At 44.9% G+C, this 20,520-nt stretch overlaps 1 protein-coding gene across 1 annotated transcript in view; it reads left to right on the top strand.

Moving 5' to 3' along the window:
* Nucleotides 1-20,520, top strand: part of csmd2 (CUB and Sushi multiple domains 2) — an 899,615-nt gene that overhangs the window by 715,751 nt on the left and 163,344 nt on the right. The window contains exons 43-44 of the mRNA XM_071373664.1: nt 6,513-6,701; nt 13,816-13,962. Of these exons, the coding sequence (XP_071229765.1) occupies nt 6,513-6,701; nt 13,816-13,962 (336 nt within the window). The remainder of the gene's footprint in view (nt 1-6,512; nt 6,702-13,815; nt 13,963-20,520) is intronic.

Here is a 20,520-nt window from a genome sequence, read left to right as displayed (position 1 = left end):
GGCAGACTAGGAGACACAGGTTAACCTACTGTCACTACCGCTGCCTCGAGGCAGACTAGGAGACACAGGTTAACCTACTGTCACTACCGCTGCCTCGAGGCAGACTAGGAGACACAGGTTAACCTACTGTCACTACCGCTGCCTCGAGGCAGACTAGGAGACACAGGTTAACCTACTGTCACTACCGCTGCCTCGAGGCAGACTAGGAGACACAGGTTAACCTACTGTCACTACCGCTGCCTCGAGGCAGACTAGGAGACACAGGTTAACCTACTGTCACTACCGCTGCCTCGAGGCAGACTAGGAATCACAGATTAACCTACTGTCATTTACAATTGCGACCTGGCCAAGATAAAGCAAAGCAGTTCGACACATACAACAACACAGAGTTACACATGGAGTAAAACAAAACATACAGTCAATAATACAGTAGAGAAATCTATATACAGTGTGAGAAAATGAGGTAAAGTAAGAGAGTTAAGGCAATAAATAGGACATGGTGGCGAAGTAATTACAATATAGCAATTGAACACGGAATGGTAGATGTGCAGAAGAGGAATGTGCAAGTAGAGATACTGGGGTGCAAAGGAGCAAGATAAATAAATAAATACAGTATGGTGATGAGGTAGTTGGATGGGCTGTTTACAGATGGGCTATGTACAGGTGCAGTGATCTGTGAGCTGCTCTGACAGATGGTGCTTAAAGCTAGTGAGGGAGATATGAGTCTCCAGCTTCAGTGATTTTTGCAGTTCGTTCCAGTCTTTGGCAGCAGAGAACTGGAAGGAAAGGCGGCCAAAGGCGGAATTGGCATTGGGGGTGACCAGAGAAATATACCTTCTGGAGCGCGTGCTACGGGTGGGTGCTGCTATGGTGACCAGTGAGCTGAGATAAGGCAGGGCTTTACCTAGCAGAGACTTGTAGATGACCTGGAGCCAGTTGGTCTGGCGACGAGTATGTAGCGAGGACCAGCCAACGAGAGCATACAGGTCGCAGTGGTGGGTAGTATATGGGGCTTTGGTGACAAAACGGATGGCACAATACAATGGGGACTTTGCACCCTAAGATGGTTAGGACTTAGGACCCCTGTCACATGATGTTAGGACTTAGGACCCCTGTCACATGATGTTAGGACTTAGGACCCCTGTCACATGATGTTAGGACTGAGGACCCCTGTCACATGATGTTAGGACTTAGGACCCCTGTCACATGATGTTAGGACTCAGGACCCCTGTCACATGATGTTAGGACTGAGGACCCCTGTCACATGATGTTAGGACTTAGGACCCCTGTCACATGATGTTAGGACTTAGGACCCCTGTCACATGATGTTAGGACTTAGGACCCCTGTCACATGATGTTAGGACTCAGGACCCCTGTCACATGATGTTAGGACTTAGGACCCCTGTAGTTGGAGGTGTGTTATTGAGGGTGATGGAAGTGTGTTATTGAGGGTGATTGAAGTGTGTTGTTGAGGGTGATGGAAGTGTGTTATTGAGGGTGTTGGAAGTGTGATATTGAGGGTGATGGAAGTGTGTTATTGAGGGTGTTGGAAGTGTGATATTGAGGGTGATGGAAGTGTGTTATTGAGGGTGTTGGAAGTGTGATATTGAGGGTGTTGGAAGTGTGTTATTGAGGGTGTTGGAAGTGTGTTATTGAGGGTGTTGGAAGTGTGTTGTTGAGGGTGATTGAAGTGTGTTATTGAGGGTGTTGGAAGTGTGATATTGAGGGTGATGGAAGTGTGATATTGAGGGTGATGGAAGTGTGTTATTGAGGGTGTTTGAAGTGTGTTATTGAGGGTGATGGAAGTGTGTTATTGAGGGTGTTTGAAGTGTGTTGTTGAGGGTGATTGAAGTGTGTTATTGAGGGTGTTGGAAGTGTGTTGTTGAGGGTGATTGAAGTGTGTTATTGAGGGTGTTGGAAGTGTGTTGTTGAGGGTGATTGAAGTGTGTTATTGAGGGTGTTGGAAGTGTGTTATTGAGGGTGTTGGAAGTGTGTTATTGAGGGTGTTGGAGGTGTGTTGTTGAGGGTGATTGAAGTGTGTTATTGAGGGTGTTGGAAGTGTGTTGTTGAGGGTGATTGAAGTGTGTTATTGAGGGTGTTGGAAGTGTGTTATTGAGGGTGTTGGAAGTGTGTTATTGAGGGTGTTGGAGGTGTGTTATTGAGGGTGTTGGAAGTGTGTTGTTGAGGGTGATTGAAGTGTGTTATTGAGGGTGTTGGAGGTGTGTTGTTGAGGGTGATGGAAGTGTGTTATTGAGGGTGATGGAAGTGTGTTATTGAGGGTGATGGAAGTGTGTTATTGAGGGTGATTGAAGTGTGTTGTTGAGGGTGATGGAGGTGTGTTATTGAGGGTGTTGGAGGTGTGTTATTGAGGGTGTTGGAGGTGTGTTATTGAGGGTGTTGGAAGTGTGTTATTGAGGGTGTTGGAAGTGTGTTGTTGAGGGTGATTGAAGTGTGTTATTGAGGGTGTTGGAAGTGTGATATTGAGGGTGATGGAAGTGTGTTATTGAGGGTGTTTGAAGTGTGTTATTGAGGGTGATTGAAGTGTGTTATTGAGGGTGTTGGAGGTGTGTTGTTGAGGGTGATTGAAGTGTGTTATTGAGGGTGATGGAGGTGTGTTATTGAGGGTGTTGGAAGTGTGTTGTTGAGGGTGATTGAAGTGTGTTATTGAGGGTGTTGGAGGTGTGTTGTTGAGGGTGATTGAAGTGTGTTATTGAGGGTGTTGGAAGTGTGTTGTTGAGGGTGATTGAAGTGTGTTATTGAGGGTGTTGGAGGTGTGTTGTTGAGGGTGTTTGAAGTGTGTTATTGAGGGTGTTGGAGGTGTGTTGTTGAGGGTGTTTGAAGTGTGTTATTGAGGGTGTTGGAAGTGTGTTGTTGAGGGTGATGGAAGTGTGTTATTGAGGGTGTTGGAAGTGTGTTGTTGAGGGTGATTGAAGTGTGTTATTGAGGGTGTTGGAAGTGTGTTATTGAGGGTGTTGGAAGTGTGTTGTTGAGGGTGATTGAAGTGTGTTATTGAGGGTGTTGGAAGTGTGTTATTGAGGGTGTTGGAGGTGTGTTATTGAGGGTGTTGGAGGTGTGTTATTGAGGGTGATGTAAGTGTGTTATTGAGGGTGTTGGAAGTGTGTTGTTGAGGGTGATTGAAGTGTGTTATTGAGGGTGTTGGAAGTGTGATATTGAGGGTGTTGGAGGTGTGTTATTGAGGGTGATGGAAGTGTGTTATTGAGGGTGTTGGAAGTGTGTTGTTGAGGGTGATTGAAGTGTGTTATTGAGGGTGTTGGAAGTGTGTTATTGAGGGTGTTGGAAGTGTGTTATTGAGGGTGTTGGAGGTGTGTTATTGAGGGTGTTGGAGGTGTGTTATTGAGGGTGTTTGAAGTGTGTTGTTGAGGGTGATTGAAGTGTGTTATTGAGGGTGTTGGAAGTGTGTTATTGAGGGTGTTGGAGGTGTGTTATTGAGGGTGTTGGAGGTGTGTTATTGAGGGTGATGTAAGTGTGTTATTGAGGGTGTTGGAAGTGTGTTGTTGAGGGTGATTGAAGTGTGTTATTGAGGGTGTTGGAAGTGTGATATTGAGGGTGTTGGAGGTGTGTTATTGAGGGTGATGGAAGTGTGTTATTGAGGGTGTTGGAAGTGTGTTGTTGAGGGTGATTGAAGTGTGTTATTGAGGGTGTTGGAAGTGTGATATTGAGGGTGATGGAAGTGTGTTATTGAGGGTGTTGGAGGTGTGTTATTGAGGGTGATGTAAGTGTGTTATTGAGGGTGTTGGAAGTGTGTTATTGAGGGTGATGGAAGTGTGTTATTGAGGGTGATGGAAGTGTGTTATTGAGGTTGTTGGAAGTGTGCTGTTGAGGGTGATGGAAGTGTGTTATTGAGGGTGTTTGAACAGAGGATGCAGTTGTTTTATGTTTGTAATCAGTTTGGTGTGAAACCTGTTTTTCACGTGTATACTGGGTATTTCAATTAATTAAACTTTTCTTTACTCAAATTTTTCAGAGATGAAAAAAGATCTCTACAGAGAGATGAACCTAGAGAGGAGTTCCATCAGCCAGCTGGTACAGGGACTCTGCTCGCAAACACAGAGTCCACAGAGCCCCAGGACAACAACACAATTAGACCAAAACAAATCATTGAGAAAAGTTTAAGATTCTTTCATTGGAAAGAATCAACAACAAAAACCATAGCAAACTAGAATGCTATTTGGCCCTAAACAGAGAGTACACAGTGGCAGAATACCTGACCACTGTGACTGAACCAAACTTAAGGAAAGCTTTGACTATGTACAGACTCAGTGAGCATAGCCTTGCTATTGAGAAAGGCCGCCGTAGGCAGACATGGCTCTCAAGAGAAGACAGGCTATGTGCACACTGCGCACAAAATGAGGTGGAAACTGAGCTGTACTTCCTAACCTCCTGTCCAATGTATGACCATATTAGAGACACATATTTCCCTCAGATTACACAGATCCACAAAGGATTTAATAAACATTTTATAATGTTTACTGTTAATATTTTATTGATTATTTACCTAGTTTTTTTCCCTCTTTTTGTTCATTATCTATTTCACATGCTTCGACAATGAAAACATATGTTTCCCATGAAGCCCTTTGAAAACATCTGCTCTCCACTATGTTTGGTCTAAACAGCTTTATGTATCTCAGGGACCAGTTTCAATACAACAATTCAAACATCACAGATCCGATGTTCCACTACAAGACAAATAATGAATATTGTTTCATGCTGTGATGATGAAGATTCAATTATACCCCGGTTGGTTTTACTTCCCTTCCACCTCCCCCCCGATCTCCACCTTCCCCACCTCTCATGTTGTCGGCCATGTTCAAGGTTCTGCTCTTATGCAGAGAGAGACAGAGAGACAGAGAGACAGAGAGAGAGAGAGAGAGAGAGAGAGAGAGAGAGAGAGAGAGAGAGAGAGAGAGAGAGAGAGACAGAGAGAGAGAGACAGAGAGAGAGAGACAGAGACAGAGAGAGAGAGACAGAGAGACAGAGACAGAGAGAGAGAGAGAGAGAGAGAGAGAGACAGAGAGAGAGAGACAGAGAGACAGAGACAGAGAGAGAGAGAGAGGGAGAGAGAGAGAGAGAGAGAGAGAGAGAGAGAGAGAGAGACAGAGTGACAGAGTGACAGAGTGACAGAGAGAGAGAGTGACAGAGTGACAGAGAGAGAGACGGCCTTTATAGATATCCTCCACGACGTCTAAACACCTTGGATAATGCTGGGGTAAAACCGTCAGGAAATGTCATGAATAGACTCCATGTGGAATACCAATGACTGGGCTGAGAGACACAGAGACACACACACGCACGCACGCACGCACGCACGCACGCACGCACACACACGCAGGATACGTACACACACACACACACACACAGTCTCACAAATGTCTCAGGGGCAGATTTAGCATGTAGCTGCCTGTCACAGAGATAGTAGCTGGGAAGAGAACATGCTGGTGGCTAGTCTGTGATATCACCCACCTACACTGGGATGTCCACCCCCTGACAGCCTCTGATAAGGGGAATTCAGATCAATGTGGACTTGTAGCAGGTCATTACTCTACGTTGTTCAACAGCATCGGAATCTGTATGAAGTGGTAGGCATTTTAACTTTGAGGTACCCTGGCCCTTACCCTTACCCCGGCCCTTTCCCTTTCCCCGGCCCTTTCCCTTTCCCCGGCCCTTTCCCTTTCCCCGGCCCTTTCCCCGGCCCTTACCCCGGCCCTTTCCCCGGCCCTTACCCTGGCCCTTACCCTTTCCCCGGCCCTTACCCTTTCCCCGGCCCTTTCCCTTTCCCCGGCACTTTCCCCGGCCCTTTCCCCGGCCCTTACCCTTTCCCAGGCCCTTTCCCCGGCCCTTTCCCAGGCCCTTTCCCCGGCCCTTTTCCCGGCCCTTACCCTTTCCCAGGCCCTTTCCCCGGCCCTTTCCCAGGCCCTTTCCCCGGCCCTTTCCCCTGCCCTTACCCTTTCCCCTGGCCCTTTCCACCGGCCCTTTCCCTTTCCCAGGCCCTTTCCCCGGCCCTGGCCCTTTCCCTGGCCCTTTCCCAGGCCCTTTCCCCGGCCCTTTCCCCGGCCCTTACCCTTTCCCCTGGCTCTTTCCACCGGCCCTTTCCCTTTCCCAGGCCCTTTCCCCGGCCCTTTCCCTTTCCCAGGCCCTTTCCCCAGCCCTTTCCCCTGGCCCTTTTGTCTCTATAGCTTTGCAATGAGTGCTTTGGTGTTTCAGTCCTATCAGTTGTCAAGGTGCTCTTGACTAAATTGTCCAGATTCAACTACAGTACATCACAAGGACTCTCCACATGACACCTTCCTAAACTGCAAGTCTGTCAGGTTAAGATCACAGTCTGAAAGTACTGATCTCATTATTGACCACATGTTCCCCTCTGTCTCCTCCCACAGTGATACTCAACACCTTACTCACTGCAAGTCCCTCAAGATAAGATGACCTTCAGAAAAAATAGCCCCACAAAACAAATACTATCTACCTGTTGACTGTCCCTCTCTCTCCCCTCACAGTGACGTGTCCCATGAACGAGGTCCTCACAGCCTCCACGGGCGTCATCATGAGCCAGTCCCCCGGTAGCGGCTTCCCCCACTTTGAGTCCTGTTCCTGGGTGGTCAAGGTAGAGCCCGGCTACAACATCACGTTTACTATACAACACTTCCAGACCAGCCGGCAGTTTGACCAATTGGAGATCTTTGATGGTGAGTCTATTACTTTTTTAACATTGTGTATTACTTCCTGTATTGTTGTATTTACTCCCTGTATTGTTGTATTTACTACCTGTGTTGTATTTACTCCCTGTATTGTTGTATATACTACCTGTGTTGTATTTACTACCTGTATTGTTGTATATACTACCTGTATTGTTGTATATACTACCTGTGTTGTATTTACTACCTGTATTGTTGTATATACTACCTGTGTGGTATTTACTACTTGTATTGTTGTATTTACTACCTGTGTTGTATTTACTCCCTGTATTGTTGTATATACTACCTGTGTTGTATTTACTACCTGTATTGTTGTATTTACTACCTGTATTGTTGTATTTACTACCTGTATTGTTGTATATACTACTTGTGTTGTATTTACTCCCTGTATTGTTGTATATACTACCTGTGTTGTATTTACTACCTGTATTGTTGTATATACTACCTGTGTTGTATTTACTATCTGTATTGTTGTATTTACTCCCTGTATTGTTGTATATACTACCTGTGTTGTATTTACTACCTGTATTGTTGTATATACTACCTGTGTTGTATTTACTACCTGTATTGTTGTATATACTACCTGTGTTGTATTTACTCCCTGTATTGTTGTATTTACTCCCTGTATTGTTGTATTTACTCCCTGTATTGTTGTATTTACTCCCTGTATTGTTCTATTTACTCCCTGTATTGTTGTATTTACTCCCTGTATTGTTGTATTTACTATCTGTATTGTTGTATTATACTACCTGTATTGTTGTAATTACTGCCTCTATTGTTGGACACTTTAATTTATTTAGCGCCATCCATCATTCCTTCAATTCTGACCAGTATCCCAGTCCCTGCCGATGAAAAACATCCCCACAGAATGATGCTAGCACCACCATGCTTCACTGTAGGGATGGTGTTCTCGGGGTGATGACAGGTGTTGGGTTTGCGACAGACATAGCGTTTTCCTTGATGGCCAAAAAAGCTACATTTAAGTCTCATCTCACCAGAGTACTGTCTTCCATGTGCTTGTAAAAAAAAAAAAAAAAAAATGTAATAAAATGTATGCACTCTACTGTAAGTCGCTCTGGATAATAGCGTCTGCTCTTGGCCGGTAGGGATATCCTTGTCTCAGTATGTAAAAATTTAATTAAAAAAAAATAATAATAATGTATGCACTCTGTAAGTCGCTCTGGATAAGAGCGTCTGCTAAATGACTAAAATGTAAAATGTAAAATGTGTTTGGGGAGTCTCCCACATGCCTTTTGGCGAACACCAAACATGTTTGAATATATTTTTTCTGGCCACTCTTCCATAAAGCCCAGCTCTGTGGAGTGTACGGCTTAAAGTGGTCCTATGGACAGATACTCCAATCCAAGCTTTGCAGCTCCTTCAGGTTTATCTTTGGTCTCTTTGTTGCCTCTCTGATTAATGCCCTCCTTGCCTGGTCTGTGAGTTTTGCTGGACGGCCCTCTTGGCACGTTTGTTGTGGTGCCATGTTATTTCCAATTTTTAATAATGGATTTAATGGTGCTCTGTGGTATGTTCAAAGTGTCTGATATTTTTTTATAACCCAACCCTCATCTGTACTTCTCCACAACTTTGTCCCTGACCTGTTTGGAGAGCTCCTTGGTCTTCATTGTGCCCCTTGCTTAGTGGTGTTGCAGACTCTGGGGCCTTTCAGAAAAGGTGTGTGTATATATACTGAGCTCATGTGACAGATCATGTGACACTGAGCTTGCATATTGGTGGACTTTATTTAAACTAATTATGCGACTTCTGAAGGTAATTGGTTGCACCAGATCTTATTTGGAGGCTTCATAGCAAAGGGGGTGAATACATACAGTTGAAGTCGGAAGTTTACATACACCTTAGCTAAATACATTTTAAACTCAGTTTTCCAAAATTCCTGACATTTAATCCTATAAACAATTCCCTGTCTTAGGTCAGTTAGGATCACCACTTTATTTTAAGAATGTGAAATGTCAGAATAATATTTGAGAGAATGATTTATTTCAGCTTTTATTTCTTTCATCACATTCCCAGTGGGTCAGAAGTTTACATACACTAAATTAGTATTTGGTAGCATTGCCTTTAAATTGTTTAACTTGGTATCAAACATTTTGGGTAGCCTTCCACAAGCTTCCCACAATAAGTTGGGTGAATTTTGGCCCATTCCGCCTGACAGAGCTGGTGTAACTGAGTCAGGTTTGTAGGCCTCCTTGCTCGCAAACGCTTTTTCAGTTCTGCCCACACATTTTCTATAGGATTGAGTTCAGGGCTTTGTGATGGCCACTCCAATACCTTCACTTTATTGTCCTTAGGCCATTTTGTGGTCTGACTCTACACACTACCACCCTCTCTACAGACCTGGGTGAACTAGAGAGAAGTGGTCTGATTCTACACACTACCACCCTCTCTACAGACCTGGGTGAGCTGGAGAGAAGTGGTCTGACTCTACACACTACCACCCTCTCTACAGACCTGGGTGAACTAGAGAGAAGTGGTCTGATTCTACACACTACCACCCTCTCTACAGACCTGGGTGAGCTGGTCTGACTCTACACACTACCACCCTCTCTACAGACCTGGGTGAGCTGGTCTGACTCTACACACTACCACCCTCTCTACAGACCTGGGTGAACTGGAGAGAAGTGGTCTGACTCTACACACTACCACCCTCTCTACAGACCTGGGTGAGCTGAGAGAGAAGTTGTCTGACTCTACACACTACCACCCTCTCTACAGACCTGGGTGAGCTGGTCTGACTCTACACACTACCACCCTCTCTACAGACCTGGGTGAGCTGGTCTGACTCTACACACTACCACCCTCTCTACAGACCTGGGTGAGCTGGTCTGACTCTACACACTACCACCCTCTCTACAGACCTGGGTGAGCTGAGAGAGAAGTGGTCTGACTCTACACACTACCACCCTCTCTACAGACCTGGGTGAGCTGAGAGAGAAGTGTTACTGATTCCTCTTTGTTTTTAATCTTCCAACGAGCGGGGCGAGAACAGACGTGTAAAGCCCTCGTGGGATGCCAAACAGAGTGTGGATCGTTGGATTCTTGGATAGGAATCTGTTTCTCAGTTCCCAGCTGCTATCTCTGCCATAGCAGCATGGGACCAAACTACACGGACGAGTACATTGGCAAAGCCTCAAGCCTTCTTTTGATTTAGGAGTTGAAAGCTCCTGCTAACATTACAGACCACTAGAACTAGCATGTGTGACGCAACATGTTAAACACCTCAAGGCATTGGAATCCTTCCCCAACTGGTCAGCTTGACAGGACAAGTCCCTCTTTCCCAAAGAGACAGGACAAGCCCCTCTTTCCCAAAGAGACAGGACAAGTCCCTCTTTCCCAAAGAGACAGGACAAGCCCCTCTTTCCCAAAGAGACAGGACAAGCCCCTCTTTCCCAAAGAGACAGGACAAGCCCCTCTTTCCCAAAGAGACAGGACAAGCCCCTCTTTCCCAAAGAGACAGGACAAGCCCCTCTTTCCCAAAGAGACAAGACAAGCCCCTCTTTCCCAAAGAGACAGGACAAGCCCCTGTTTCCCAAAGAGACAAGACAAGCCCCTCTTTCCCAAAGAGACAGGACAAGTCCCTCTTTCCCAAAGAGACAGGACAAGCCCCTCTTTCCCAAAGAGACAGGACAAGTCCCTCTTTCACAAAGAGACAGGACAAGCCCCTCTTTCCCAAAGAGACAGGACAAGCCCCTGTTTCCCAAAGAGACAGGACAAGCCCCTCTTTCCCAAAGAGACAGGACAAGCCTCTCTTTCCCAAAGAGACAAGACAAGCCCCTCTTTCCCAAAGAGACAGGACAAGCCCCTCTTTCCCAAAGAGACAAGACAAGCCCCTCTTTCCCAAAGAGACAGGACAAGCCCCTCTTTCCCAAAGAGACAGGACAAGTCCCTCTTTCCCAAAGAGACAATACAAGCCCCTCTTTCCCAAAGAGACAGGACAGGTCCCTCTTTCCCAAAGAGACAGGACAAGCCCCTCTTTCCCAAAGAGACAGGACAAGCCCCTCTTTCCCAAAGAGACAAGACAAGCCCCTCTTTCCCAAAGAGACAGGACAAGATGTCACTACTGATCAGGTCTAAACAGTGATTGTCCCCATCGGCTCGAAAGGACAATGACAAGTAGTCACACATCAATGTTTATGAGATGTCATTTAAACCCATCAGCTCGAAAGGTTGTTAACAGGTTCATTATGTCATTTAAACCCAGGGTTGTTAACAGGTTCATTATGTCATTTAAACCCAGGGTTGTTAACAGGTTCATTATGTCATTTAAACCCAGGGTTGTTACAGGTTCATTATGTCATTTAAACCCAGGGTTGTTACAGGTTCATTATGTCATTTAAACCCAGGGTTGTTACAGGTTCATTATGTCATTTAAACCCAGGGTTGTTACAGGTTCATTATGTCATTTAAACCCAGGGTTGTTACAGGTTCATTATGTCATTTAAACCCAGGGTTGTTAACAGGTTCATTATGTCATTTAAACCCAGGGTTGTTACAGGTTCATTATGTCATTTAAACCCAGGGTTGTTACAGGTTCATTATGTCATTTAAACCCAGGGTTGTTAGAGGTTCATTATGTCATTTAAACTCAGGGTTGTTACAGGTTCATTATGTCATTTAAACTCAGGGTTGTTACAGGTTCATTATGTCATTTAAACTCAGGGTTGTTAACAGGTTCATTATGTCATTTAAACCCAGGGTTGTTACAGGTTCATTATGTCATTTAAACCCAGGGTTGTTAACAGGTTCATTATGTCATTTAAACTCAGGGTTGTTAGAGGTTCAGTATGTCATTTAAACCCAGGGTTGTTACAGGTTCATTATGTCATTTAAACCCAGGGTTGTTGGAGGTTCATTATGTCATTTAAACCCAGGGTTGTTACAGGTTCATTATGTCATTTAAACTCAGGGTTGTTAGAGGTTCAGTATGTCATTTAAACCCAGGGTTGTTACAGGTTCATTATGTCATTTAAACCCAGGGTTGTTGGAGGTTCATTATGTCATTTAAACCCAGGGTTGTTGGAGGTTCATTATGTCATTTAAACCCAGGGTTGTTGGAGGTTCATTATGTCATTTAAACCCAGGGTTGTTGGAGGTTCATTATGTCATTTAAACCCAGGGTTGTTGGAGGTTCATTATGTCATTTAAACCCAGGGTTGTTAACAGGTTCATTATGTCATTTAAACCCAGGGTTGTTGGAGGTTCATTATGTCATTTAAACCCAGGGTTGTTACAGGTTCATTATGTCATTTAAACCCAGGGTTGTTGGAGGTTCATTATGTCATTTAAACCCAGGGTTGTTAACAGGTTCATTATGTCATTTAAACCCAGGGTTGTTACAGGTTCATTATGTCATTTAAACCCAGGGTTGTTGGAGGTTCATTATGTCATTTAAACCCAGGGTTGTTAACAGGTTCATTATGTCATTTAAACCCAGGGTTGTTGGAGGTTCATTATGTCATTTAAACCCAGGGTTGTTGGAGGTTCATTATGTCATTTAAACCCAGGGTTGTTACAGGTTCATTATGTCATTTAAACTCAGGGTTGTTACAGGTTCATTATGTCATTTAAACCCAGGGTTGTTACAGGTTCATTATGTCATTTAAACCCAGGGTTGTTGGAGGTTCAGTATGTCATTTAAACCCAGGGTTGTTGGAGGTTCAGTATGTCATTTAAACCCAGGGTTGTTACAGGTTCATTATGTCATTTAAACCCAGGGTTGTTGGAGGTTCATTATGTCATTTAAACCCAGGGTTGTTACAGGTTCATTATGTCATTTAAACCCAGGGTTGTTGGAGGTTCATTATGTCATTTAAGCCCAGGGTTGTTAACAGGTTCATTATGTCATTTAAACCAGGGTTGTTAACAGGTTCATTATGTCATTTAAACCCAGGGTTGTTAGAGGTTCATTATGTCATTTAAACCCAGGGTTGTTGGAGGTTCAGTATGTCATTTAAACCCAGGGCTGTTGGAGGTTCATTATGTCATTTAAACCCAGGGTTGTTAACAGGTTCATTATGTCATTTAAACTCAGGGTTGTTAGAGGTTCAGTATGTCATTTAAACCCAGGGTTGTTGGAGGTTCATTATGTCATTTAAACCCAGGGTTGTTACAGGTTCATTATGTCATTTAAACCCAGGGTTGTTGGAGGTTCATTATGTCATTTAAACCCAGGGTTGTTACAGGTTCATTATGTCATTTAAACCCAGGGTTGTTGGAGGTTCATTATGTCATTTAAGCCCAGGGTTGTTAACAGGTTCATTATGTCATTTAAACCAGGGTTGTTAACAGGTTCATTATGTCATTTAAACCCAGGGTTGTTAGAGGTTCATTATGTCATTTAAACCCAGGGTTGTTGGAGGTTCAGTATGTCATTTAAACCCAGGGCTGTTGGAGGTTCATTATGTCATTTAAACCCAGGGTTGTTAACAGGTTCATTATGTCATTTAAACTCAGGGTTGTTAGAGGTTCAGTATGTCATTTAAACCCAGGGTTGTTGGAGGTTCATTATGTCATTTAAACCCAGGGTTGTTGGAGGTTCATTATGTCATTTAAACCCAGGGTTGTTAAAAGGTTCATTATGTCATTTAAACCCAGGGTTGTTAGAGGTTCATTATGTCATTTAAACCCAGGGTTGTTGGAGGTTCATTATGTCATTTAAACCCAGGGTTGTTAACAGGTTCATTATGTAATTTAAACCCAGGGTTGTTGGAGGTTCATTATGTCATTTAAACCAGGGTTGTTAGAGGTTCATTATGTCATTTAAACCAGGGTTGTTGGAGGTTCATTATGTCATTTAAACCCAGGGTTGTTAGAGGTTCATTATGTCATTTAAACCAGGGTTGTTAACAGGTTCATTCTGTCATTTAAACCCAGAGTTGTTGGAGGAGGGGTTAGATGTAGGGTTGTAATGTGATGATGCAGTGTGTATTGTACGGTACTATGTTGTTGTGTACTGTGATTGGTGGAGTTTGTGATGGTATGTGATCCATCTTGATGGAGGGGGGGTTGGGGGTTGTATGGAGGATGTCACATTTAAAGTAAGACAATATATCCAAGTCTCTCTCTCTCTTATCTATCTGTACAGGTCCGTCCAGACAGAGTCCTCTCCTGGTCACTCTGAGTGGAAACTACTCCTCTCCTCTCAGCATCACCAGCTCTAACAACAAGGTGTACCTCCACTGGTCCTTCGACCACACCACCAGCCACAAAGGCTTTCGCATACAATACTCAGGTGAGTCCAGGAAGAGTGTGTGTATCGAACAGGTGGTCTCATGTTTAAACTCGACGTGAGTTGTTATTCCGTTTCTCTTTCCCTCCTAAAGATGAAGGATGTGTTGATATAAGGACAACCTGCATTACGTTGGATGAGTTATCTCCGTATCAATATTTAAAACGCTCCCTCTGTTACATAGCAACACTACTCAGGCAGATTGACTAATCACCCCTCCATCGTTCTCCCTCTCGCACCACAGTCCTCCCTCCCTCCCTCCCTCTCACCACAGTCCTCCCTCCCTCCCTCCCTACCTCTCACCAGAGTCCTCCCTCCCTCCCTCTCACCACAGTCCTCCCTCCCTCCCTCCCTCCCTCTCACCACAGTCCTCCCTCCCTCCCTCCCTACCTCTCACCACAGTCCTCCCTCCCTCCCTCCCTCTCACCAGAGTCCTCCCTCCCTCCCTACCTCTCACCACAGTCCTCCCTCCCTCCCTACCTCTCACCACAGTCCTCCCTCCCTCCCTACCTCTCACCAGAGTCCTCCCTCCCTCCCTACCTCTCACCACAGTCCTCCCTCCCTCCCTACCTCTCACCACAGTCCTCCCTCCCTCCCTCCCTCTCACCAGAGTCCTCCCTCCCTCCCTACCTCTCACCACAGTCCTCCCTCCCTCCCTCCCTCTCACCAGAGTCCTCCCTCCCTCCCTACCTCTCACCAGACTTGTCCTCCCTCCCTCCCTACCTCTCACCAGAGTCCCTCCCCTCCCTCCCGATCCTCCTCTCACCAGAGTCCTCCCTCCCTCCCTACCTCTCACCACAGTCCTCCCTCCCTCCCTACCTCTCACCACAGTCCTCCCTCCCTCCCTACCTCTCACCAGAGTCCTCCCTCCCTCCCTACCTCTCACCAGAGTCCTCCCTCCCTCCCTACCTCTCACCACAGTCCTCCCTCCCTCCCTACCTCTCACCACAGTCCTCCCTCCCTCCCTACCTCTCACCACAGTCCTTCCTCCCTCCCTACCTCTCACCAGAGTCCTCCCTCCCTCCCTACCTCTCACCACAGTCCTCCCTCCCTACCTCTCACCAGAGTCCTCCCTCCCTCCCTACCTCTCACCACAGTCCTCCCTCCCTCCCTACCTCTCACCAGAGTCCTCCCTCCCTCCCTCCCTACCTCTCACCACAGTCCTCCCTCCCTCCCTCTCACCAGAGTCCTCCCTCCCTCCCTACCTCTCACCAGAGTCCTTCCTCCCTCCCTACCTCTCACCAGAGTCCTCCCTCCCTCCCTACCTCTCACCACAGTCCTCCCTCCCTCCCTACCTCTCACCAGAGTCCTCCCTCCCTCCCTCTCACCAGAGTCCTCCCTCCCTCCCTACCTCTCACCACAGTCCTCCCTCCCTCTCCCCGGCCGGATGTTGTTCTTTCACCCCCCCCCCCCCCCCCTCAGAGCCCCCCATCAAAGGTAGTGCACTATGTAGGGGAGATAGTGGCAGACATCTCCTCACAGGTTGTTTGAGTTAGTGGCAGGCAGCAGCTCACGGGTTGGTTGGTTGGTTGAGTTAGTGGCAGACAGCAGCTCACGGTTGGTTGGTTGGTTGAGTTAGTGGCAGACAGCAGCTCACGGGTTGGTTGGTTGGTTGAGTTAGTGGCAGGCAGCAGCTCACGGGTTGGTTGGTTGGTTGAGTTAGTGGCAGACAGCAGCTCACGGGTTGGTTGGTTGGTTGAGTTAGTGGCAGACAGCAGCTCACGGGTTGGTTGAGTTAGTGGCAGACAGCAGCTCACGGGTTGGTTGGTTGAGTTAGTGGCAGGCAGCAGCTCACGGGTTGGTTGGTTGGTTGAGTTAGTGGCAGACAGCAGCTCACGGGTTGGTTGGTTGGTTGAGTTAGTGGCAGACAGCAGCTCACGGGTTGGTTGGTTGAGTTAGTGGCAGACAGCAGCTCACGGGTTGGTTGGTTGGTTGAGTTAGTGGCAGGCAGCAGCTCACGGGTTGGTTGGTTGAGTTAGTGGCAGACAGCAGCTCACTGGTTGGTTGGTTGGTTGGTTGAGTTAGTGGCAGACAGCAGCTCACGGGTTGGTTGGTTGGTTGAGTTAGTGGCAGACAGCAGCTCACGGGTTGGTTGGTTGAGTTAGTGGCAGACAGCAGCTCACGGGTTGGTTGGTTGAGTTAGTGGCAGACAGCAGCTCACGGGTTGGTTGGTTGGTTGAGTTAGTGGCAGACAGCAGCTCACGGGTTGGTTGGTTGGTTGAGTTAGTGGCAGACAGCAGCTCACGGGTTGGTTGGTTGGTTGAGTTAGTGGCAGACAGCAGCTCACGGGTTGGTTGGTTGGTTGAGTTAGTGGCAGACAGCAGCTCACGGGTTGGTTGGCTGAGTTAGTGGCAGACAGCAGCTCACGGGTTGGTTGGTTGAGTTAGTGGCAGACAGCAGCTCACGGGTTGGTTGAGTTGAGTTAGTGGCAGACAGCAGCTCACGGGTTGGTTGGTTGAGTTGAGTTAGTGGCAGACAGCAGCTCACGGGTTGGTTGGCTTCATCAATATGGAGTCCCCTTCTGTAAGGATACCTCAGTGGGAACCAGACAGATGGTGAGAACAGATTCTACGTTTTGTACCGTTTTCTTTATCAATCCATCTTTTATCTCCATGGCCCTCCATCACCAGCTGTAGCAACACACCTGCTTCCTCGCTCCCTCGCTCCCTCGCTCCCATTCTTATTTTCTTGCTATCTCTTTTTTTCTGTTTCCTTTCTTCCTTCCTTCTCTCCCTTCACTCATTTGTTTGCACCCTATTCCCTACATAGTGCCCTACTGGTCCAAATTAGGGAATAGGGTGCTATTAGGCATACACCCTGAGCACCATGTAGGTGATAGGATGCTATTAGGGATACACCCTAGAACACCATGTAGGTGATAGGGTGCTATTAGGGATACACCCTAGAACACCATGTAGGTGATAGGGTGCTAATAGGGATACACCCTAGAGCACCATGTAGGTGATAGGATGCTATTAGGGATACACCCTAGAACACCATGTAGGTGATAGGGTGCTATTAGGGATACACCCTAGAACACCATGTAGGTGATAGGGTGCTAATAGGGATACACCCTAGAACACCATGTAGGTGATAGGGTGCTATTAGGGATACACCCTAGAACACCATGTAGGTGATAGGGTGCTATTAGGCATACATCCTAGAGCACCATGTAGGTGATAGGGTGCTATTAGGGATACACCCTAGAACACCATGTAGGTGATAGTCAATTTGCTATTAGGCATACACCCTGAGCACCATGTAGGTGATAGGATGCTATTAGGGATACACCCTAGAACACCATGTAGGTGATAGGGTGCTAATAGGGATACACCCTAGAGCACCATGTAGGTGATAGGGTGCTATTTGGGATACACCCTAGAGCACCATGTAGGTGATAGGGTGCTAATAGGGATACACCCTAGAGCACCATGTAGGTGATAGGGTGCTAATAGGGATACACGCTAGAGCACCATTTACAATGTGTTAAATCCCCATTATATGGTTCCCTTATCTAACACCTATTGAATATGATCTGGTGTTTTACAGTATTAAATCACCATTAAATGGTTCCCTTATCTAACACCTATTGAATAGGATCTGGTGTTTTACAGTGTTAAATCACCATTAAATGGTTCCCTTATCTAACACCTATTGAATAGGATCTGGTGTTTTACAGTGTTAAATCACCATTAAATGGTTCCCTTATCTAACACCTATTGAATATGATCTGGTGTTTTACAGTGTTAAATCACCATTAAATGGTTCCCTTATCTAACACCTATTGAATATGATCTGGTGTTTTACAGTGTTAAATCACCATTAAATGTTTCCCTTATCTAACACCTATTGAATAGGATCTGGTGTTTTACAGTGTTAAATCACCATTAAATGGTTCCCTTATCCATCACCTATTGAATAGGATCTGGTGTTTTACAGTGTTAAATCACCATTAAATGGTTCCCTTATCTAACACCTATTGAATATGATCTGGTGTTTTACAGTGTTAAATCACCATTAAATGGTTCCCTTATCTAACACCTATTGAATATGATCTGGTGTTTTACAGTGTTAAATCACCATTATATGGTTCCCTTATCTAACACCTATTGAATAGGATCTGGTGTTTTACAGTGTTAAATCACCATTAAATGGTTCCCTTATCTAACACCTATTGAATATGATCTGGTGTTTTACAGTGTTAAATCACCATTAAATGGTTCCCTTATCTAACACCTATTGAATATGATCTGGTGTTTTACAGTGTTAAATCACCATTAAATGGTTCCCTTATCTAACACCTATTGAATAGGATCTGGTGTTTTACAGTGTTAAATCACCATTAAATGGTTCCCTTATCTAACACCTATTGAATATGATCTGGTGTTTTACAGTGTTAAATCACCATTAAATGGTTCCCTTATCTAACACCTATTGAATATGATCTGGTGTTTTACAGTGTTAAATCACCATTAAATGGTTCCCTTATCTAACACCTATTGAATATGATCTGGTGTTTTACAGTGTTAAATCCCCATTATATGTTTCCCTTATCTAACACCTATTGAATATGATCTGGTGTTTTACAGTGTTAAATCACCATTAAATGGTTCCCTTATCTAACACCTATTGAATATGATCTGGTGTTTTACAGTGTTAAATCACCATTAAATGGTTCCCTTATCTAACACCTATTGAATATGATCTGGTGTTTTACAGTGTTAAATCACCATTAAATGGTTCCCTTATCTAACACCTATTGAATATGATCTGGTGTTTTACAGTGTTAAATCACCATTAAATGGTTCCCTTATCTAACACCTATTGAATATGATCTGGTGTTTTACAGTGTTAAATCACCATTAAATGGTTCCCTTATCTAACACCTATTGAATATGATCTGGTGTTTTACAGTGTTAAATCACCATTAAATGGTTCCCTTATCTAACACCTATTGAATATGATCTGGTGTTTTACAGTGTTAAATCACCATTAAATGGTTCCCTTATCTAACACCTATTGAATATGATCTGGTGTTTTACAGTGTTAAATCACCATTATATGGTTCCCTTATCTAACACCTATTGAATATGATCTGGTGTTTTACAGTGTTAAATCACCATTATATGGTTCCCTTATCTAACACCTATTGAATATGATCTGGTGTTTTACAGTGTTAAATCCCCATTATATGTTTCCCTTATCTAACACCTATTGAATAGGATCTGGTGTTTTACAGTGTTAAATCCCCATTATATGTTTCCCTTATCTAACACCTATTGAATATGATCTGGTGTTTTACAGTGTTAAATCCCCATTATATGTTTCCCTTATCTAACACCTATTGAATAGGATCTGGTGTTTTACAGTGTTAAATCACCATTAAATGTTTCCCTTATCTAACACCTATTCCCCACCACTACAACAATGGTCAAGGAGGCTCACTCAAAAAAGTTTCACATTTTCTGCCTCTGTGAAACAATTTGTTTGAAAGAGAGCTACAGCATCCCATAAACTGCATATATATATATATATATATATATATATATATATATATATATATATCTCGGTTAACAACGAACAGCCATAACTTTTTATACCGTAGGGCACATATGTCAGAGTCAAGGCCCGCGGGCCACATCCGGCCCGCGAGAAGGTTTTTTACGGCCCCTGGGATGATCTTGATTTATTATTAGAACCGGCCCGCAGACCGCAGCAAGCCGGCAGCCCGCAGATCTTTTACACGCACCAATACTACATTTCCCACAATGCAACGGTGACGCACCGAGCAGTAGGCTGCTTCATTTCAATATTTATTGGCACAGCAGTCGTCAGCATCACAGTAAAATTAACTTTCAGATACCCATCAAAAATGGCAAAACGGAAGGTGGACACTGAGAACCGGGGGTTTCAAACAAGGTGGGAGTCGGAGTATATGTTCACGGAGGTAGCTGGAAAACCTGTGTGTCTTCTGTGTGGAGAAAGTGTGGCGGTACTGAAAGAGTATAATCTGAGACGACATTATGAAACGAAACACGCGGACAAAAACAAGAATATGGACATGGAACAAAGGCTACAAAAGGCAGAGGAATTAAAACGAGGCCTCAAATCTCGACAGGCTCTGTTCAAAAAAGCCAAATCACAAGGCCAGGCTGCTGTCAAGGCCAGTTTTATTTTGGCAGAAGAGATCGCTAAATCAGCCCGGCCATTTACGGAGGGGGATTTCATCAAAAACTGCATGATTAAAGTTTGTGACGAAGTTTGCCCAGAAAAAAGGCAACTCTTTTTAAATGTGAGTCTGAGCAGAAACACCATTGCCGAGAGAGTAGACCAGTTGTCCATCAATCTAAAAGAGCAGCTTGTGAAAAAGGGAAAAGATTTCATTGCATATTCCTTGGCTGTGGATGAGAGCACCGACATTTCTGACATTGCCCAGTTGTCAATTTTCATCCGCGGAGTGGACTCCAGCCTAAGCGTGACAGAGGAGTTTTTGGCTTTACGTCCTATGCATGGCACAACTACGGGGCATGATTTGTATGAAGAGGTGTCAAGATGTGTAAA

This window comes from Salvelinus alpinus, chromosome 29, assembly GCF_045679555.1.
Source record: "Salvelinus alpinus chromosome 29, SLU_Salpinus.1, whole genome shotgun sequence".
In the NCBI taxonomy this organism is placed as follows: domain Eukaryota; kingdom Metazoa; phylum Chordata; class Actinopteri; order Salmoniformes; family Salmonidae; genus Salvelinus; species Salvelinus alpinus.
Note: the sequence above shows the minus strand (reverse complement) of the source record. Positions and strands in the feature narration are given on the sequence as shown.